This window comes from Pelodiscus sinensis, chromosome 3 (genome assembly GCF_049634645.1).
Source record: "Pelodiscus sinensis isolate JC-2024 chromosome 3, ASM4963464v1, whole genome shotgun sequence".
NCBI lineage: Eukaryota > Metazoa > Chordata > Testudines > Trionychidae > Pelodiscus > Pelodiscus sinensis.
In genome coordinates this window covers 189,603,857-189,626,652 of record NC_134713.1, presented here as the reverse complement: position 1 = coordinate 189,626,652, position 22,796 = coordinate 189,603,857, and the positions used below count along the sequence as shown (strand labels likewise).

General features: G+C 46.2%; 1 protein-coding gene across 1 annotated transcript in view; it reads right to left on the bottom strand.

Moving 5' to 3' along the window:
- The window catches only part of JAG1 (jagged canonical Notch ligand 1), a 35,457-nt gene extending 14,981 nt beyond the window's left edge, over positions 1-20,476 (bottom strand). The window contains exons 1-5 of the mRNA XM_075925658.1: positions 20,004-20,476; positions 19,021-19,326; positions 8,676-8,727; positions 2,771-3,025; positions 1,559-1,619 (exon numbers count right to left, since the gene is read on the bottom strand). Coding sequence (XP_075781773.1) covers positions 1,559-1,619; positions 2,771-3,025; positions 8,676-8,727; positions 19,021-19,326; positions 20,004-20,081 — 752 coding nt within the window. The 5' untranslated portion in view covers positions 20,082-20,476. The remainder of the gene's footprint in view (positions 1-1,558; positions 1,620-2,770; positions 3,026-8,675; positions 8,728-19,020; positions 19,327-20,003) is intronic.
- Between the last annotated feature and the right edge of the window lie 2,320 nt (positions 20,477-22,796).

The following is a 22,796-nucleotide window of genomic DNA, read 5'->3' as shown; positions in this document are numbered from 1 at the left end:
AAATATCCCTCCCTTTCCCTCTAAGTGTTCACAAGTCATCTGTCCAGACCCCAGAGAAGCCTCTGGGGATTATAAAACTGTTGCATTTAGGACATACAGATTATATGACTCATCAAAACTTCAGAGGGGGGAAAAAAACAAAACAAATCTTATTTGTGTTCACTTGAAAAGATAAGAGTCTCACTTGGCAAGCAGGAGTTATCTGAGAGCACCAGAAGGACAGCATTGTTTTAAGACTATGCAAATTAAGTGTGGGAAAGCTGCACCTTAAATAAATAAGAGCACTAGTGCATGTCTGGGCAGTGAGCAGGGAGGTGAGACTTAGAAAGACCTAAAAATCAGGAGACAATGCCTGTTCTAGTGCCTGTTCTAGTGAGGAGTCAGCAACCATTACATGGCCTGTTTATTCCAATGCCAGCAGTATGTATCTGTGTGTGCATCCAGCCCATTTCTAAAGGACCAGGGATACTTTTGGTCAGATTTACACCAACGGGCTCTTCAATTAAAGATCCTGATTTGGGATTTTGGAGCTGGCTTACATGAATGCTGTTTAACATCAGAACCACTGGAATCATTTCTTTTGCCTCTCTCCAGTGCCCCACAAAAGCCAGTCAAGGTAAAAGCAACACATCAGCAGCATTGTTTTGTTTATTGCATGTGCTTTCTGAACCTCTTTAGGAAGGGATGAAAACTGTGCCTGTCAACCTCTTCTGTATTTTGTCACTCTTAATTCTTAGCCATGTCCATGCAGAAGTATCACATGCTCTGACTGGACCCAATTACTTCATACATAAGACTTCATACATAAGACCACAACTACTTATTCTCTTGCTAAACAGACACCATCAACACTGAAAGCAAATTTCTAAATACAGTTTGTGTAACTAGTGTCAACGTTAAAATAGTCAATACTCTGCATTGACCAGGGAATAAACCTCTCTTGTTAATACAAAAATAATTCAAGACATTCCAAAAATTTGTTAAATTGCTCAGTTGTCTAAGCTCTGCTTTTCATTGTCTCCTGCCCAGACCGGAATCGACTTCAAAGCACAACAAAATTCTGCACTCATCGATGTCTGCTGACAAGATTCCATCCCCGCTATTAACCTCTCAGCACTCAGAGCCTGGCTCAGAAAAGCAAGAGAACCAAGAGATTTTACTAATCCCATTCTAAAGAATGCTTGACTTTTGCCTATTGATGGGAGAAATGGGACAGGGGTGGGAGAGTAAGGAAGAAAAGCAATGCTGTATTTAAAACGGCTGGCAGAAAAGCCCATAATCAGCAGTTCATTTAAGACAGACAAGTTGCACCAATTTCTACAGATGCAATTAGTTCCTGCTCATTAGGAAGCATTTGCTACAATTTCCTTTTGTCCCTTTCAATTCATAAATGCTGCCATTTACTTTTTAAGTCTCAGATGCAGTTATAACTCATTCAATGCCACTGGACTGAGAAAGATGCCCTTGCCTGAAATACCTGGTCAGCTCGACATTTCCCTTCGGCCAGCTTTCACAGTATCAGTTGTTACAAATTTGTTAGCAAAGTCATTTTATTTACCTGCATTCTCCTGGAATTTTGCAGGAACCATGCTTGGGACTACATCCCTGACGACAAATAGCTGCAAAAAAGTTACATCAAGAGAATAGCATCAATCCGTATGCTGTCCATTTCCCACATCCTCACACGCACAGGAATATTTTAATCTTTAGCTAGCACTGTAATCCTACCAAAGCCAGGTTTAACAGGTCTCTTCTGTCAACTCTACTGGAAAGATAGGTCGTGCCTTATGACAGCAAATTCATTAAGGGAACTAACTGTAAATTGGGATCACACAGGGGGTTTTAAAAACTTGTGTCAACCCCAAAGAAGCCATTGTGCCTAAAACTTATGCCATGTTCTGCAAGAAATTCTCTTGGCATTGGAATGTAAGGTTAGCCCTTCCCTCACCTTACAAGAAATGCAGTGCAAATTGGCTTAGTAAAATAACCACATGTTCTGTCCCAGACCTGTGCACACACCATTTCAAGGACTCTAAATTGAAACTATATGTTTATCAACCCCTTTTGCTGACAATCCATTCTTCCAGCTCAGGGTTCTGCATTTTTCCTATTAAATACCTGTTCAAGCATACAAAACATTCTCAGCAAGGCCTGCTCATGTAGGCAACAGTCTGGAACTGCGCTGCTGAGTTTATTTGCCCATTCAGGTTCTGCACAGGTCTTGTCTTCCTTCTTGTTTTGAAGCGCCACACAAGACATTCTGCCCCACAATAGAAATCCTGGCCCCATGAAGATCAGTGGCAAAACTCCCACTGGCTTCAAATGAGGCCAGCTCTCCTCCTCCCCTCTGGCCATTATGTGGGTAGCCGAAGTTACTCAATAGAAGAGTACACCTGCTAATATTCCAGTGCTTCTTGATTTGATGTGGGCTCAGAAGAGATGCTGGATAGAATTTTCACAAGTCATTAGATACTTTTGAAAATTCTACCCACTAAATAGAAAGCCTCACAGAATAAAATCCAGTATCTGTATAACTGGTAGATGGGGAGCAGCAATTTACTGACCAGTCAATTTACTTTAACTGTGAACTGGATAGATTGGCTCTTGTCCAGTCATTCTTTGGCCTCTCTGCCAAGGCTACCAATAAAGGCACCAGTGAGGGGGTGATGGTGTGGATGGTTCTCCTCTAGTTACTGGGCTGACATCAGCCACTGAAGTGCTCTATGTCCCCGGACCATTTTCAGTATAGCACTCAAACTTAGTTACAAACCTTTGCTGCATTCTGGCCCCATCCAGCCCTCCAGACAAGTTTTGTTGCCATTCTGATCACAGGTATGGTGGCCGAAGAAGTCATCTCTCGGTCGACAAAACTTGTTGCAGCCAAAGCCATAGTAATGCTCATCGCAAGTCACGCGGATCTGGTACTCAAAATGAGCAATGCCCGCGTTGTGTTTCAAAGTCTGCCACTGGCGGCTTGGATTGATCATACCCGAGTGGGATGCCTTTTCGATAATGCTGTCAGGATCTAGGAGTCAGAAGGGAAGGGAGGTTAATGCTCCGTCCGTCACTTGACCTGGATGGAAGTCAGTCTCAAACAGGATTTGAGGAGACTGCTGTATGCTGGTTTTAGCTATGTACAAAACTAAGGAAAAGGTGCCCCATTAACCGAAATGCACATACCATGTACTGACCAGAAACCAGACTCAAGTCTGTGAGAACAGTTAGGCCAATGCTGGCCTATCTGCATAGGGCATCCTTAAGAATCCCAGTAAGATCCATAAGATTAGCAAAGGGAGAAGGAAAAAAATGGAACTACATAGCCTCCTATCTAACAGGGATAAGCATCTAAGCCTGGTGCACCCTGCACTTTGCTCTCCTTGGTCAATGAGTATTGTAGAGTTTTATACAGGCCATAATGCTATAACAAGGTAATCTTTTTCAAATTGAACAGATGCATGTCAGAGACTTGCAGGCTTCTGGAAGCCAGGTATATAAGTTTTCTATAGGTGAAAACAAGTGACATTTGGCATAAGTAATCTCACTCAGTTTTGGCCAGGAAATACTGTGAAATTTAGGCTAATGCCAGCAACATTTAAAGAGCTAACAAAGATCTGGGCAAATAAATTGCTTTATATGAGTAATGTAGATTCCTCCTATTCCTCTTAAAGAGCATTTCATAAAGTTAAAAAAAACTTTGTACTCTACAATGAGTTGAGTAAAATTCTGGCTTTTCTAAACCTACGACTGTCTAATTACAGCCTGAAATAATATTTCACATTAGCATGGAACATTGTATGTATCTGTGGTATTTCACTTTGTAGTCCAGGTCTTGTGAGTTCAATGATCTGACACTGCCTTACGACTTGCAGCTAGCAGCACTTGACTGCAGAGTGAAAGTTAATCATAAAACAGACAAAATACCCTTGCAAACCCAGTATGAAAACAAAAATAAAGTACCAGGCCAGACTTCTATATATGGGAATATAATCCAGCGTCAGAAAAATTCTAGATCGAAAGGCACTTTGTTAGCTTTATCTGAAGGACACCACATTTAAGTGTTAATTAAAATGAATTAACATTTACAAAGTTTGTGACTTTACATACAGCAGACTTGAAGGCCAATATAAGTGTTTCAGAAAGCAAAGACAACACATGGATTATTTTCTTTCTAAATTTTTTAAATATGTTCTGAGAGCCATTTTTAGCTTTCACATGGAACTTCCAAACAAAACGCTTATTCACAGCTGTGCAAGACTTCGCAATTCATCTCTAGCTCAAGAGAATCAAATAAGTCAAATTATTTGCTATGTACTAGAAAAGCATGTTAATCTGTGTTTAAATATCATGGTATTCTTGGGTTCAGGACGCTCATATCTGCTGCATTTTTACAGTTTAGAGAGTGAATGGTACCATCTTATTTACCCTGTGATTTTCCCAGTTTTCAAATATTTTCCTTCCAACTAATTTCAGAACTATGACTAATTTTAATAGTGCCTGCCACACCTCCATTATGTATAGACATGGGATAAAATTTTCAAATCTGCTTAAGTGATTTAGAAACCTAAATCCCATTCTCAAGAGTGACTTAAGCACCCAAAGACTGACACTGTTTTTGTATTGCTTTAACTTTACTGATTTCGAACTAATATAGTCCCATCAGTACAACCCTGTAGCTTGATTGCAATTCTGTTAGTATAAAGGTATACTTTGGTGTGAATTTCTGTAAACTTAAGCTCTCCAGTTCAGCATGGTACTTAAGCACATGCATATCTGTTGGTCTTCAATGGGATAGCTCAGATGAAGATCACTCATACTGAAGTACCTTGCTGAGTCATGGGCTAAGTGACTTTGGCAAGGGCATGCAATGAATGTGTGGCACAGCTTTTTAATAATAATGGAGATTGCCTATCTGCTAGAACTGGAAGGGACCTTGAAAGGTCATAGAGTCCAGTCCCCTGCCTTCTCAGCAGAACCAAGTACCATCCCTGTCCTAGTGCCCTTTCATCCTCTCACTGAAAGTGCTCAATGGAGCGGTAGATGGTGATACAGTAAAACTAACAAAGGGGCACTTTTGAAGCCAAGTTTTTTTTGCCTAAAATTTGCTTCACACACTTGCCCATTTCACTCCATGGCAACAGAAAGTCATGCTTCCTTCAGAAAGTGTACAGAGCTCTGCTCTTTGGGCCTCTACCTGGTTACCCTCCCCCAGCTCCTCTGTAAGCATGTATTTATTGCACAGATAGCAAGCTCTGCCATTTTACTCGAGCTGCTTAGTCCTTTAGGCCTGTATCTACAATCTGAACTCAACGCCAACACTCCCATGAAGGCAAAGGGTTTGGGGTTTAGTGCACTGAATTTTATCATGAAGTAAAGGTGACTGAGGTTGGGAGTCTTTGGTTATCACTATATTTTTCTTGGTGTCAGTCACCCAACTCACTGCTCACGCAACACCTGATAGGAGCTCATGGAGGCCTATGCTCACTCAGAAGATGAAAATGCCTTGGCTTAAGTATGCTATGTTCTTCTTGTATTTTCCCCCCAATCCTGCACAGGAGATTCAGGCAGTACAGGCTTCAGGAGAATGCCATGGCCCCTTCCACACCAAAGATGGTTTAAGGTTAACCGTGAGCACACAGAAGAACGAAGCCTGCCAGCCTAGAGGAAGTGATCTTCATGATTCTCTTGATATCTGACTTGGGAATCCCATACTTTGATAAAGAGCTCCGAGGAAACACTAACCAAATAGCAATTGATGAGGTGGGAGAGAGAAGCTCTCTGAAGATTTTAAAACTTGTACTCTGCTCTAAGTGTCAGAGCGCTGACAGTGTTTGACTAAGCTGCTGAGCGATTCGTGATTTTTACTTGGTAGTTCTAAAAGAGCCACTTAGGCCACAATTTTCAAACAAGACAAGCAATTTTGGGTACCCAACCTGATCCCCTGGAAAGGTTCAATTTTCAGAAACTGCTGAGCACCCACCCTCAGAAAAGTGAGGCACCATAAGGAGTCTCTGGCCACCCAAACTGATTAGCCACTTTTCAAAACCTTGGGGTGACCCCTTCCGGCTATTGTTTAATTTGCATTATGCTGAAACCTCCTATGCTTGACTTGAACCCATGTGTCACTGATACTAGTAGTCTACAATAGCACTTTGGCATACTCCAGGATACTCCATTTGTTTTACTGATGAAGCAACAGTAGGCAGTAGCAAGCCAGAGCCTAACCAAGGACAAAGCTAAGAAAACCAAAGTCAAACTCCCTTAGACCTCAATGAGTATGTCTACACTGTAATTAAAAACCCATGACTGGCCCATGCCAGCTGAATCAGGCTTGTGGTACTCTGACTGTGGGGCAGTTTCGTGGCTCTGTAAACATTCTGGGACCCACTCGCCTAGCAAGATCCTAGAGCCTGAACATCCACACCACAGCTGAAACAGCCCCACAGCCGAGCTGAAGTCAGCTGGCCCAGGCCAAGTTAAGGGTTGTGATTGCGGCATCAGACATGTCCCATGAGGCCAAGGCTCCATCTTAAGCATTCAAGATACAGCAGAACAGCGAGTAGAGAACGAGACAGAGAGAGAAGGTGTCAATTGCAGAGGAGTCAATTGCAGATTTTTTTTTAAAGGCTGAACTATCGGTCAGGTGGCTCATTCTTAAAACAATGAACCCTGCTAGAGCAGTGTCCAGGACACACTGATCCCATGCCCTACTTTTTCGAAAGCCCTTTAAAAATATCCAATAGAATTTAATGGGATTAAACTATTAGGGTTTCATAGGAAACACTCTAGAACAGCCATTTCCGAATGGTGGGTCATGATCCTGTTTTAATAGGGTTATCAGGGCAGGCATTAGAGGGTACGTCTAGACTACATGCCTCTGTCGCCAGAGGCATGTAGATTAGGCTACCCGACAATAGTAAAATGAAGCGGCAATTTAAATAATCGCCGCTTCCTTTAAATTTACATGGCTGTTTGTCGGCTCAGCGCGATAGTCTGGACGTGCGGGTGTCGACATCAAAGGTATTTGTCGACCACCCAGGTAAGTCTCATCCCAGGATGCTCTGGGATCTGGAGCAAAAGGCAAATCCTGAGCCCCAAGTTACAGGAGCCTCGGCCTGGCTCTCAAGTCCTAGGGCTTCAGATTTGGATCCTGTGCTGAGGGCAGTGGAAGTTTGAGGATACCCGCTCTAGAAGCCCACAGAACTTCCATCATTTAAGAAAGTTCTAAAAACCAAACCTTTCTCTCTGTTAAAATTCTACAAGGATCTCCTTTCAAGATGGACACATCTACTGTCTGCAAGGTGGAAGTGTTTGTGCAGGAGGGTCACTTAGAGGATCCATTTAAAAGTATACAATGATGAAGCAATCAAGAGAGTTTAATCAAAAACATATGCAAGACGAAGTCCACATTGGGTCAAACATACTGCAGAGGGGAAAAAAGAACACGAGGCAATTTTGTCTGAAGACAATTTTGCTTCCAGAAGATTAGAGCAAAGAAAAGACTCATTGTGAAGCTTTGGAAAGGCTGTTTCATGAAAAAAAGATGAGCTCTAATACTAGAAATGGCAGAGACCCAGGCTGAAAAAAACCCTTGGATCTGACTGTAAACAAGGCCTTCGTTTTAAATGCAGACCTCTTCCGTTTATGATTTGACACTACCAGGGTAGCAGCACCTATGGATTTTTCCCCCTCTTGAATAAAGTCTGCATAATCAAGACCAAAAGGTTCCCTCATCAGTGATCCTAGCCCCTGAAATCGTGTATGCTGCTCTATCAGTGTCAGTCATAGTAGATGGGAAGAAAAAGCACATGTCCCTTATTGACAGTTTTCATGTGTTATTTATGAACTCCTGAATTTGTGGAACCAATGGGATGACTTTGAAAGTTACAGCTTGTTCCTGCACTCTCATCTGGGAGTCTTAGGGACCCAGAGGGAACAGCAGGAGAGGCACAAACCTCACTCCTAAGTTTAGTGGGAGTTGTGTACCATCAATATTAAAACTTAATAGGTACAGACACCCCAGTGACAGCAAGGTAGCAGCAGCACAGCTTGCAAGCCATTGGGGTTTCCAGCTTCCTCTGATTAGCATAAAGCCAAAACGGACCACCAAGACAAAAATCTGACTAGAGACATTCCAGGGGAAGAACTTCTATATCACATTCTCCTGTGTTTCAGCCAACTTTCAGGCGAAGCCTGCTACATATTTCTTGGACTCTGAATACAAATCCCTAGATAATTAACCATCCCGTCCCCTCCCCAGAAAAGCCAAGTACCACCACCAACTTCTCAATCATTATCCAAAAGATTTTAAATGTCAAGTCTGATTGTGGCTTTTATAAGGTGATGTGCACCCTAGAGTTCATGTTTTCAGGGGTGCTTATGGGACTGTGTCATTTAAACCCCAATGACAGTCAAGGATTTAATACCCCTCATTGACACTGACTTCCCCCCTTCCTGGAACAGGTTTAGGCCTTACTGTCACATTCTCATTTATAGACTGAGACCTGACAGGCTTCCATTGTGTGACTTCCCTGCTTCCTGCAAAGGGACTTTGGAACCACATGCAGAGCCCTACTACAAGACTCATCCTCAATTTGTGGGAGAACCCAGTCACAAGTTAGCCCTATGAACATAAAAGCTTTTGGCAGCAAGCTGGCTGAGGAGTTTTGAATACTTACTAGCAGTGTCATTGCTGTAATCCCATGCCTCGACAAGCAACGTATAGGATCGCTGCAAAACAAATATGTATTAGTGCCTCAGACAGAGTCTTTAAAAAAAGCAAACGTCTTTTAATATGCATCTGCTGGGAAATCAACCCCCCCCCCTCCTCCCATCTCACTTGAGACTGTATCCATTTAAAACATAAATAGGCAACAGATTATACTTGAGACAAACATGATCCTCTTAAGTCACCTTATCCAGTCTGACTTGAGACCTTTCACCTCAGTTTGCTCATCTTTGTCATCGTTAATGCATCTTATGTGCTTAGCCAGGAAGTACAGCTTTTGACACTACGCGGCAAGTTAGAATTTAGCACCTTTGGCAAAGTTGCTCTTACTGGGGAGAGAGGGGGAGGATACCATCAGCCACTTGAAGGAAGTTTGAGTCCCAAGCCTTCTGCTTTGTATTTGTTTTAGATCTCAACATTTTTCCCAGCCTGAAAGCAAGGGGCGTTGCAAAAAGATTATTCTGCTTGGCCTCAGCAGTGCAACCTCTAGAGGACTTTGCTTTTCAGCAACCCTTTGAAAGCTTTGTCTGCACTAGACCATCACTTCTCTCACAAGTATCAGGTAACTAAGGCAAGAACGGATGAATCTTGGAAGGGGGTGGGGTAGGGGATGTTCTGTAAAGCGAGTCTAGGATTGTGCTATTTAGAGGAATGAGGGAAGTGGGAGAAGCAGTATATACCTGTGTCACATTTATACAGACTAATCCAGGCAGGTCTCTAGCATTCCCATAAGAATCAGCAGCAGCATCCACTAACCAAAGAGACTGCTTCAAGCTGGAAGTATGCCAGGTTCAAGGGCTAATCACCCTTTATCTTCCAACCTGACTCAGGAGCTAGAGTCATTAGACCTTTCCCCACCTTTCTTTTGCTCTGTTCTAGTCTGAACTGGTATTTCCCAGTATGCTCATGCTACTTTAGCTCCAAAAAACCCTAAGTATTTAGAAAAAAGGAAAGTATTTTATTTAGTTAGATGTCCGTGTAAACTTTTTCCAGAGAGGACATGTAGGGAAAAAGGCACAAGTTACCATCTTGTGCAAGTTGTGTGGTTTATTTATTTTATTTTATTTTATTTTTTTTACAGGTGCTTGCAATGCCAGAACAAATGTCAGTCCATTTGTAAAGAGTCACATATAGCTATTAAATACTGCTTTACCAAAAATAAACCTCGTTCATAAAAATATAATTACAAGTTGTAAGCAGACTTCAAAACCTCTCCTTACTTTCCTTTCCCCCCCTCCCCCTCAAAAGTCAGAGCAAACTAATTTCTCACGACTGGACACAGCATGCAGCCTTTGAATGAAAGTCTCGTTTGTGATGGACACTAGCTTGGAAGCGAGCCTAAATACGTTTCATATTCAAAGCAGACTCAGATTCTATTTCGTTCACTGATAACTGTGGGAAAATGCTTTGAAAAAGCAAGCAAAGCTGGACTAGCCAAGACATGTGCCCAGTCTTCCAAGCAAAGTATACCTCAGCCCGCACCATTTTCGGTTAACATTTCATCAATAAAGTTACACATTATTCGTTACTATTCTGGGACATGCCTGTCAACTTGAGGAAACCCTGCAAAAAGTGCTCCGAAACGGCTTTAGAAGGCTTTCCCACACAAGTCAGGGGTAGAAATTCCTGAGACATAATTAAATGTACATTTCATTTCACTTGTGGCATGGCTACCATCACCTCTCCTCCTCAGTTTAATTACCATACCACCAAGCCCAAAACAGAGCATGACATGTTACAGCAGGCTTGCAAAAATATTATGATACAGCTGAGAATAAATTATGACAACCACTTGCACTATTTTAATAAAGTTAAGGATGTTTTCCTTTTGGCCTTGCATAATTGTTTTGGAAGATGTTCACTCTAAACTCATAGCAACAGCTCCTGCTTAATCCTTAGGCTTGTTTACCAACACAATCCACCCTTGAGAAAAGGAAAGGAAGAATTCCTGTTTAAAGTGCTACTGTTGCCACATACCTGTGTAACCACTTCAACAAAACTCAGGATTTCATTTAACACTTCACAGGGCAAACCTCCCCTCAAAAAGGAAACAAAAAAGACACCGTACACTTGCAAATATCTAAAGAAAGCCACATTTTATGATTGGGGAAAACTCATTTCATCCACTTCGTTGTGCCCTCCCTAGCAGTGCATAAAAATTTGTGCTCAGGGAAGTTTATCAATTAGACTTTCAAAGAAGTCCAAAAGTTAGTAACCCCCCCATCCCAAAATAAGGAATTTCTCTGCAGCATTGAGATTAGACTTTTAAAAAGGTACCCATCATCCCCACTTTACAGATCAACAGTTAAGATATCTCTGGAATGACTACTCAGAGCACTGAAGTTTAATTTTTCCCATGCCCACAACTGACCTCTGCACATCTTTGAATAAATATACGTCCAGACACAAAAATCCCACATCATACACCTTATTCCATCAAAGCAAGGAACCAAGCAGCAAATCAGAGTGAACTATGATGGAGTCACACCCAATTAGCCACTGTAAATCTGATCATGACCAGAAGGCAAAGATCCTAGCAAGGAGACCCAAACTGACTTGAAAGGAACTTCAAGCCACTTATTTTCAGAATATTTGCACTTTCATGGTTTAATCCAAAACCAAGTGTTGCACATACGTCATCATAGTCCATCTGAATGTGTTTGCCAAAGCTATGAGACAGTTAAAATAGCTGGCCTTATGCTAAGTAGCCTAGGAAGCACATTTGTGAAACCAAAGAGCCTTGGGAACCGCAGAGCAGTGCTAAGCTGATGCCACCAGAGTTCTTCCTGATCCACAGGTGACAGAATCCACGAAGAGTTCTCATGACCCTTTAAATTTGCCATCCGTGATCCCTTGTGAGGATGAGAGAGGAGAATGCGGCTACTTTCCAGATTATTTGGTGCTTTATTAAGTCACATCCAGAATGTATGCATAATCCAGGAGGGTTTTTTTAAAAAGCAGAGAAATCTTAAATGGGTGTCAATGTTTTCACAGAGGACTGAATTTCTAGGGTCTGAAGAGACACCTTAGAGGCCAGATTTCAGAAGGCAGGTACTGAGCACTCTGGAGGAAGCAAGTTGCTTCAAAATCTCCTCTCCCTTCCAAAAAAGGTAGTTGGATCCTTTGAGGTCTTGGCCCCACATGGCGAATAGTGAGCCAACAGCACGAAGCAGAGGAATTTCATTGACATTTGTGAAGGGATATTCACCCTGTTGGGGCTGCGATGCCTGTCCTAGAGGGGTTTAACCACCCAAGACACCTGTCGATTCAGGGTTTCGCATGCTAAACCAAGAGCAGCAGGAAATCCCTGTTTTGTACATGCTTCCCTTCTGTCAAACAGGGAAATCAGGTTAACCACAGCAATGCTCAACCTGTGCCCTGAAAGCCACATGTGGAGACAAGCCTAACTTGCATCTCCGCTCTCGCTCTGCCTGGGTCTCAGGCAGTGTGCCAGTCGCTACGCACTCCGCACTGGAACAGGAGACAGCGAGCTGAGAGATGCGGCAACCCCGCCCATCAGCTCAATGGGGCATGGCAGGGAAGAGGGGAGACTGAATGAGGAACAGGGGATGGGGAAAGGGGAAGTGCGAGATGGACAGAGCCCAGAACAGATTTAGAGCTCGCCACAATACCACTTCCTCCGAATATTCAGCATGGTTCCCGCTGTGGTGCCGCATCGTCACAGGATGACGGAGTCAAGATGACACCACGTAAATGCCAGATCCCATCAGGGCCATCCTACTGGCTCCGCTCCATCTGAGGACAAAGCAGCTCTTCAAAGCGGAAGATTCCTGGTGTGCCACATTTCCCCGGATAGCGCCTGCGGCAGGAGAAGGGAGAGGAGACGCCTTTGCCCTTTGCTGAGCACAATGAAGCTGGCCAGTGCTCTCACTGGGCCTCCCTACATAAAACAACCCTGCAAGTGCTCCTGTGTGTACCCAAGATAGCACTGCACACCACTCAGGTTTTGTTCATCCAGGCAGTAACCTTGCCTCCTATAGGCCATGGCCTTTGAAAACTCCAAAGGCCATATTAGCAGACTGTGCAGCATAGCTGAGGCCCAATCCCAACCATATGATCAACAGACTGAACTCTGGCACTCTCTCGGCTCTGCCGACAAAGGTAAACACTTCATTGCCATGTTAAAGGTGGCCCAGGCAAACAAACAGAGCTACCTGACCAGCTGCCAGGAACCTCCCTCAGAGCACAAGCCAAGCCAGTCAAGAACTTCTGATACAGCTGTACCCCCCTCCTGCCAAACGATGAAGGACACAAAATTGCCGCTGTCCGAACTCTGTGTGCTGCAGCCAATAAGCCAGGCCGATCTCTGATCTGGCAGGCCTGCTGGAATAATGAATATCCTGTGAATACATAATGTGCTGAAGTTGCCATTGTGCAAAGTCAGTCCATGGTTTGTCTGGGAGCCGAGCTCTGCTGAGTCTACTGCTGCTTCCTGTTGCTTGTCCTGTATGAGCATTATTTTTGGATAGGCCCCATTATGTCCTGTAATCCTCACTGCAGTCAGTATGGCCACGCTATTGTTCTTGGTTAATATTAGCAGTCAATGCCTCCGTCTGGGTGGCCGGACTACAATGTATTCTAATCACAGCACTAGAATGCACAACCGAACAATGTGCCAGGAAAAGATTTTAAAAAACTATAGCATCTCAATTTAACAGACTTCAGCTTGGGGTGGGCCAATTCCAATAGGCGTCTCAGCTGCAGGGTGCAGAATATTGCAATAGCATTTTAATCAGCTTCATCTGATTGCAGGGGGGTTCCCCCTCCCACAAAGCTCCCACTGGTCATCAAAAAGGCCAGTAAGTGGGCCAGGATGTCAATGGTCACTTTAAACCCTCCTCAATAAGATAACCCACTATTCTTGTCCGATTACCTGTTTAAAGCATCCCTGTGATAATTAAATGCACCAGTTACAAAAGGGTGGCAAGGTTAATAGAGAAATACCTAGTAGCTAGCCAAGCAAAACAGTCAGGTTCACACAGAGCAAGCCTGAACAAGAGGCCTTTCTACTTATTATCCAAGTGCATAAAAACTGGGCTGAGCTGGTAAAGGACTCAATGTTTGATTATTTACAAACCACTTTAACCACCTCGCTCCACATTTTACAGTTTCTTCAGCATACTACAACGGTAATGAACGTAATTGATGCTGTGGAACGGCGACCACAATCATGAGGTCCACGCAGTAACAAGACATTAACACCACTCCGTTTTCTTTTGACATTCTTTCCTCTCTCCCCCCCCCCCCCCCCCCCCCACACACACACCTATAAGGCATTCAGGTTACTGGTTCAAGTGGCATTTACTGAAAGGCCTTCTACTATGCCAGAGATTCTATACTAAAATATGAATTCAGGTTTTAAGACCGCTCCTGGTCCCAGTTTGGTTTAAGTCTATTAAAGAAATGCAGCTGAAGTCTACAGGTGCTGTAGGACTTAGACTTCTGGACTGAGCCTGGGAAAACTGCATCTAGTTATTAACAACTAATCTCTAGTCTACAAACAAGAGCAGCAGTAATGAAATGCACCATCAGTTTTAATCGCAAGAATCTGTTTCCTTACACTCTAGTCTCCAATCCATAATGAAATAAAGGGACAATCCATAATGCAATAAAGGGACATAAGGTTCTAATTAACTTGAGGAAAGCTACCCCCAAAAAAGGGATCCAGTCTTACGCAATACAAATTCAGACAGTCAGACTTCCAGCTAGACAGGTTACTAGATGACAGTGCCAACTGCATATCTAAGGAAAGCCTGCATATAAGCTTTAAGGAGAGCCCAGTTCAGCTCCTACTGAAGTCAGCTGTATCAGGCCTTTATTTTGTGTGCGCAGATGCTTTTAGTTAGTTCTGGATTAAATTGGGGGGGGGGGGGAGGAGAGAAAAGAGAACAGGGAAGAGAACTGACTAACTTAGATTATGGCTATTGGTAGTGTAATAGAATGGATTCACCCTGAAGGTGTGAAATCTAAAACTGGATTGGAACATAGAAGTCCCTCAAAGGACAAATTAAGACTGCAAGAAGCACCTTTCAAAACACACATCACGCCTTTGCATCCTTAGGAAAGTTTAAATTTGGATGCCAGTTACGTCAGACTCATTTAATACACACTCCATTTAGGAGAACAATCCACATTCAAACTATTGGCCCAGGGGGTGGGAAGGTATTGTTTACTAATTCAAGTTGTACACACGTTCCAATGTTAATATCTTCTTCCCTGCATGCGGGGTACTACCTAAAATTAGAGATGCTGATGTTATGTCTGTTCTGTCCTTCCCATAAAATTTCCTAGATTGATTGAACATCTTACCTGGCAACCTTGGCTTTAATCTCATTTGGAGTCTGCTACTTCCAATTTTAAGAAGTTAATTGGAGGAGGAAAAAAATCTAGTCATGATTTCTGAACTACTAGTACAAATATGGTATTGACTGAATGATAAGTCTGATAACATTTGATCAATTGAGAGAAACACTATTACATTACACCGGGCACAAATTAATGCTTTGGAAGTGTCTTGTAAAATAGAAGAAAAAAGGTTATAACCAGAAGGAAAAAAGTCTGTTTTCGGCTGGTGGCTACGGGAGGAAGATAGCTAATGCCAGTCAAGAAAGCTTCTTCCAAAGTTGATAGTGCTTTTAGCCCCACAGCGAAATATAAGAAAGCCAAAACTGTTTAAGTTTTGCAGTGAAGCAGTTTAGAGGTTTTCGCACCTCAGACTCTTGGTGCCTGACAACTGTGCCAACATTAAATGATTATAAGGATAACAGTTTCTCTTTTAGGATAAACAAGCAATTTGAAATTGGAGCTACATACACTATAGAGGCTGCCAGCTTTGACCTGCCTCAATGAACCCAAGGTATCTCTTTGCATAAATACAAAGTTAGTGCTGAACTTTCTGCTGAAGGAATGTAGGGCCCCTTTAAAGTGTAAGATGCCATAAGATTTTTTGCAGGCCATTTTGGAAAATGCCATTCTTAAAACAGATTCTAGATTGATCTTTTGGGGTTTGAGTGTTTTATAACAGCAAAATTATGCTCAACCACCTCCAAAGACAATCTTAACGCAAGGAACATGGAAGTTTGTTTTGAAACTTTCCAATAGGTTTGTACATCCATCAACATTATGAAGAAAGTTGCCAGTACCTTAAAATGATTTGCACCTTTCACTAAAGCACAAGTTGTCTTTTTAAAGAGAAATAGCTATTTGCTGCATTCCTTTGCTTACTGCTGCAGGTGCAGCTTTCTGGATGTACACTATTTCCTTCTTGCTGGTCAGTTGCCCTGTTGCCTAGCAACTTATTCATGCCTCCAATCACTTGAATGAATTTACAGCCCACCATCTCCACACCCATTACTCACAAGGGTGCATATCAAAACCCACAGCACCAGCAAATTCTGCAATGCCCTGAGAAGACAAGCCCCCGCACTTTTAAACCTACATTAGTTTAGGAACAGAGTCACTATTAAAATGATCAGAACAAACTTTTTTTTTTTAAACACCTTGCCTGGTGCATAAAAATCTTTACAGATCTAAAAACATCTGAAAACTATTTTCAGCACAAGGCACAGGGAAGCAGTTTGGCATGGGAAAAAAAAGACATCAAAAAGTGTAGTCAAGGCAACAAGGCTTCCTGATGGTACTCACTAAAGCAGGAATGTCCAAGAAAAGCCCTTCCTCAAACAAAGGTAACAGAACTGATGCATATTCAGAGGCTGCTATGAATTGCCAATATGATTAGCACTTGGCTCTGCCTCCTGTTACCCTTCAGTGGAATTTTCAATGTAGTGTATACAAGTCAAATGTGTATCTGACAAATTGTTACAAGTCAAACTTTTGTTTAAAGTAAGCTTCATTGCGGTAATTAAATAGGACTAACATTTCCATTTCAGAGAGCAACATTAGCACCACATTAAAAGTGATTCAATACTCTGTTCGTAGCTTTTAGAAAATTGAGGGTATCTTGAAACAGGTACACAAACTATTTATAGTCCAAACGAGAGCTTTGCCGCACCAAGTATTCCTTTGTTCAAATGCTTTAATGATCCCATTTCCCATGGAAGGGAAAGCAGGTTAGATAAGTAAGCAAGTCAGTGGTCAAATTACTGAGTTTAGCATCTGACAAAGTGAGTTTTTGCCCACGAAAGCTCATGCACAAATAAATCTGTTTGTCTTTAAAGTGCCACAGGACTCCTCAGAGTTTAGCAGAATCAGCACTTTTAACATCATGCCATCCAAAAGACTTGAGAGAAGATGGTGCAAAGGCTTTCTACCCTCCTGGGATTCCAGGGCTTGATTAGATCCAGCTAACAGAACAATGGAAGCAATTCTTTCACTAAGTGGAGACCAGCTAATACACTGTAGTTAAGTTTTTATTTTAAAATGCCCTCAACCTTTGCACTGCTATGAACAAGTTACCAAAGACCTTAAACATTCAACACATTTGAGAGGGTTTTAAGGCAAAAAAAGCCACCCTGGACATTTTCACAAAGGCTGGTTCCTCAAGAGCCCAGAGCAACAGCACTATGGCCACTGGCACGACTTCAAATAGAGATTTTTACAAAACCCTTTATACACCTTTGATGGCATATTTGAAAGGAGAAATCTTATTCTTTAAGCAGGGCTCACATTTCCAACACAGAATAGTCAGGCAAGCGCTGCAGTTTTACTTTGGAATGCTTCAAAACGTGGGCCTGAGGTCAGCTTCCTGCCCCTGCAGCCTTCAATTCTTGGGGAAGAGAGAAAAAATCCCAACCTGACATTCAAGGCAGGTAGGAGGCAGCACAGACCGTTTTCAGAACACATGGCTGGCTGCCTACTTCCAATCAGTGCTTTCACTACAACTGGAGGGGTGGGAAGGGGAGGGGAAAAGGGGGTGGGACTGAGACGGTTATCCAGGGACTCCTTTGGTTCTCATCCCAGGCAGAAGCTTGAGGGGGTGCAAAGCCTACAAACTCTTCAGCCTCGCTAGCAGTGGGAGGGGCTGGACATGGGAAGTTATGTTCCCTCCTCTTCCTGCATGCAGTTAAGAGCACTTTACTTTCTTCCCTTGCAACAAGGTACCCAAGGTCAGACTCCTGAAGCCATATTAATGCTCCTGGTTAAAGTGGCCTGACTTTCAATACTGAGCAGGGAGTCACCCAGTGAAGCTTGGGCCACACCCCTGGGGGAAAGGGAAAGTGATCTAGAGTTTATTGGGAGGGAGCCTAAATATAGGCCCCCAGCTTTGAACATCTTAGCCAGGTAAGGTGACTAACAGGTACACAGCAAGAGAAGGGGCGACTGTGCTCACTGAGCAGCAGTAGAATGACCATTTGGAGAACTGACTATTCAGGGCTTAAACTGTCTGGAGCAGGGCACCAGTAGGTATTTTCACACACAGCTTCCCCCCTCCCAAGTTCCATAGCCTGATGTGAAGGGGGGATTGGGAGCTCTGGGAAATACTAGGAGAACTGAAGCCAGGACTGAATTGACCCTTCTTGGGCATAGCCAACGCTGTTGTGGTCAAACCCACTTGACCACGTGCATGGCAGCCCCCTCCCCTCTCTCTGTACTGGGGCTTTGCCAAAGGTCTAAGCACAGAGTTCTAGCAAAGCACATGGCCTTGGGCCCCACCTCCTTGTGGTCTCTGCCCTGCCACTGAGTTTGCAAACACAGCTGTTGGGGGAGGGAGGGGTGCTGGGAACAGAGGGACATGGAGCCAGTTAGCCAGCCAGCCGGGGGAGAGGCGGGGGGTGGGGGAGGAGGAGGAGGAAGGGAGAGAAGAGACTAATGCATCAAGGTGGAAAGTTAAGCCCAGATAGTGGTGCCTGCAAACTCCTGGAAGCCGGGTAACAAGATTCCCTGGGAAGCTGGCAGCTAGTCTGCAACCCGCAGTGGCAGCTTCCATCAACACCAAGGCCTGCAGGCAGCTTCCCCCAGTATTCCCAAGGCAGGGAGCCAGGCATGGCACACACTTTGCACATGGGATCACTGGACAGCCCCCATCCCGCCAGTTTTTTGGCTGCTGCACAAGCCTTAACTGGCAGGGGGGGGGAGGGAAGAGAGAAGAATGAACTTCTGACCTCATAACTCTTAAGAGCCTTATTGGTGCTGCGAAGTGCAGAGGTCTCGCACCCCGACCCACCTAGACCTGCAAGGGACTAAGCGCCCTTCCTCTCTGCCCCACAAGTCGGCTCCCACAGGGCCTGTGCAAGTCCCCCCTTCTCCGAACCCTAGAGCGCCGCAGATTTCCAAGCGCAGCGCCGTGGCGCACCCCTCCCGCTGCAGCGACTCACCGGCCACGCGAAGCTGAAGGGGAGCACGATCCGGTTCCGTTCGTTATTCCGGGTGTATTTTAAATTAAAGGTATTCCCTCCGATGACAGGCGTGGCTCCGGATCCGAAGCTGCACGGGCCCCCAGCCGAGACCCGGGATTGATACTCCTTCAGGCAAGCTTTAAAATACGTGTCACACTCGTCCTTGGTGCACTTGCGATCGCCGGGGTTGCGGGTCCCGTCGCAGCAATTCCCATTCTGCAACTCGCCGTTGACGTTCTGCACCGACAGGATCTCCAGCTCGAACTGGCCGGAGGCGCGGGTCACCTGGGCAGCCCGGGAGAGCCAGGGGTCACCGGTGGGCTCGGAGCGGCTGTCCCGAGGGGCCGGAGGAGAGGGGGGGGGGGAGTCCCACGCCCCGCGCAGCGCCCCCGCTCACAGCTGCGGGAGAAGCAGGCGAGCAGCCGCGCGGAGCCTCCGCGCCAGCTCCTGCTACGCGCCCCGGGAGCTAGACCCCTGCGGGGCAGCAAAGCGCAGCGCGGACCCGAAGCAGCCGGGGCTCCCTGCATCATGCCCGGGATGGAGAGGCTGCCGGGACCTCTGGCCTGGCCCAGGAAGGCCGTTCTGATGTTCGCCTTAGGCCACCTCTGGGGGAGGCTGGAGCGTTCCCAACCTCTCCAAAGCGCACCAGCGGGGCGCGCCGGCCTCGGGGACGGATGGCCATGAGCCCGGCTAGCACAATAGGCAGGAGGGACTTGCCCCACTCCCCCCCCCCCCCATGACACCAGGGAGCCTGCAGCAATGAAGCCCGCCTAAAGGACCGCTCCTTCCCCCCCCCCCCCCGCTTCCCACGAGCGGCGCCTGCAGGAAGGGCGCGTTTCGGGGCGGCTCATGGAGCCCCCAGCCCCGCGCAGAGGCAGCGAGGAGCGATGAAGCCGAGGGTAGGGGGGTTCGCAGCCAAGCGAGGACGAGCCGCAGCCCCTCGAGCGCTCACGCCCACGTACCTTTCCCCGCAGGCAGAGCAGGGCGAGGAGGAGAGCCAGGGCATGCGGGGCGAGGGCGGACCGCCTTGGAAGGAGCATGCCGCCTCCTTGGACACTGCTGCTGCTGCGGCGGCGGCGGCTCGCTCCGAGACTGGCGCTGCGGCTGCTCCCGACTCTAATATACGCCGCCGAGCGGAGCGTGCAGGAGCGGAGAACAACACCACTTTTCACAGGCGCCTCAATAGCGCCCTGATCTCCAATGCAAAGCAGCCCAGCCTCCTCCTATTCTTCGCCCGCCGATTGTTCCGGGCCCTTTGATGGCTTGCAAATCACCCGCTCAGGGCCGCACAATGCGCCCCCCGCCCGCCCCCCCCGAGAGAGACACACACAGGCACATGCGACGCGCCCAGAGAGAGGGAGCTGGAAGCCCGTCTGGCCGCCCCGCCGCTGCCTGCCTGCTTCATCTATCCCGCGGCGGCAGGAGGGGGGGGGGGAAGCCGACGGCGGCGCATGCGTCTCTATTAATATGCATGAGGGGGGTGGAGGGGGAAAGTGGCACCGCCTGGCTCCCTGGAGGGCGGGGCGGGGGAGGGAGCTGTGCAGCAGGTGAGCGCGATGGCAGGCAGGTGTGGGGGGAGGGATTAGCTGGCCCCGTGCAGCGGGCTGGCGTGAACGGGGCAGTGCAATCAGCAGGGGCTGCAAGGAGGGGGGTTAACCCTTTGGGGTGCAGCCCGGGCCGGGGGGGGGCTAGATCCCCCTCCATCCCACACAATCCATGCAAAGCCCCCTCCCTTGGCCGACGCGAGGGACCGGCTCCGCCACCGCTGGCCCTAGCCCCAGGGATGCCCTGCCCTGCCCGCGGGTCAGGAACGGATCTGGGCTGGGGGGACAGGAGCACCCCCGAGGCTCGCACAGCCCCTGTGGGGCGGTCTAGCCAGCCCCGGCTGCCAGCCCGAGCCCCGATCGCTGCGCGGCGTGTGCCAAGCGGGCAGCCCCTCTTGGCTGTAGTCGCCCGAGTGGCGAGCCTGCGCCTAGCCACGTGGGCACTAGCGCGGGAGTCAGTCCGCTTTGCGTTCCCACGGGTCTTTCCCCGCGTGTCCCTCCCCGCCAGGGAGCGCCGCAGTGGGAGAGGGAAGCAGGCAGCGGGCTGTCAGCGCCTGAATCCCCTTGGCGCTGGCCAGGGGCCGAGGCGCACGGCGCCGTCGGTGCCTTGCACTGGGGGCGCTGCACCTGTAGGCGGCTCCCAACCGTGCCTGGCTGGGAGCCCCGCTGAAGCTAATCAGAGAGTATCTGTGTCTGTGCCTGCCCCCTGCTTCCTCTCCAGCCAAGCCCATAGCCCTCTGCTGGAGGGGGGCTTCCCAGAGCCGTGGGTCTTGGAGTGAACGACCCCTGGAGGTGCACAGGGCACTTCACTCAGATATTGCCTGGGCGAGTTGCAGACTCAGACAGGCCCCGCTGCATTGGGTGACATGCACTTGGCTGCACTTCTATGCATCCTTGGTGATCATGAAGGCTAGAAACTTTCCTTTTTGTTTTTAGGTGACAGCTCCAATCCTGACACAATTACATGGTTGCAGGAGCTGGGGGGAAGAGGGGAAATACTTCCCATTCCCCAACCCATCCAGGATGTAATACCTTGTACCTGGCCAGTTCATCCAGCAATGCAAAAGCCAACATCAACACCAAAATTCTTTCCCTTGTTTTCAGTCTGATGGCAAAAATGAATTACACAGTTGGAAGTAATACCTTTGTGCTCAACACAGGGCTGGCCTGCTCTAAAATAGACCATGTTTGGGGCTACTGAATGTTCCCAAGAAAAATTAGAAGTTCATTAAAAGATTTCCTTCCAAGAGAACAATTTCAAGTAAAAAACAGCCAAAACACAATTCTGCCTGGCACTGGCTTAGTAGAGTGCAATATGTTGTAATTTTACATCCATTCACACATAGGATTGTGATTTTGTTAAACAGATACTTCACCCTCTTAGGAAAAAGTATTGGCTACATCTAGACTGGCATGATTTTCCGCAAATGCTTTTAACTGAAAAGTTTTCCGATAAAAGCATTTGCGGAAAAGAGCGTCTAGATTGGCACGGATGCTTTTCCGCAAAAGTACTTTTTGCGGAAAAACGTCCGTGCCAATCTAGACGCGCTTTTGCGCAAGAAAGTCCCGATCGCTATTTTTGTCATCTGGACTTTTTTGCGCAAAACAAATCTGAGCTGTCTACACTGGCCCTTTTGCGCAAAAGCTTTGCGCAAAAGGGACTTTTACCCGAACGGGAGCAGCATAGTATTTCCGCAAGAAGCACTGATTTCTTACAGTAGGAAGTCAGTGTTCTTGCAGAAATTCAAGTGGCCAGTGTAAACAGCTGGCAAGTTTTTCCGCAAAAGCAGCTGCTTTTGCGGAAAAACTTGCCACTCTAGACACAGCCATTGAGTATGATGATGACATGTTCTGTGCATCTAACACTGATGGCTTGGAGGTTCATTCTCATTAGATAATTACTGTAAGTTCGCAGTCCTGCACCCATGAGATATACCACTGATTTCGTTGGGACCTCTTACATATATGTTTGCAGGATCGATGGTTGCTTAGAAATTATTCATATTAACGTGCATTTAGACTAGCATGCCAAACCAGTGTGAATGGACTAGGATCATTTCTATTTTACTCCATGTCTTAGCAGGTTTTTTAAAAATGGTATTCCAGTTTGCAGGAGAGAATAAATTAAGATCCAACATTATTTTTGCAAACTACTCTGCAGAGCGACCTAGCTGAAAGCCAGAACTCAGTGGAGTCTCTCCTCCGTGGTCC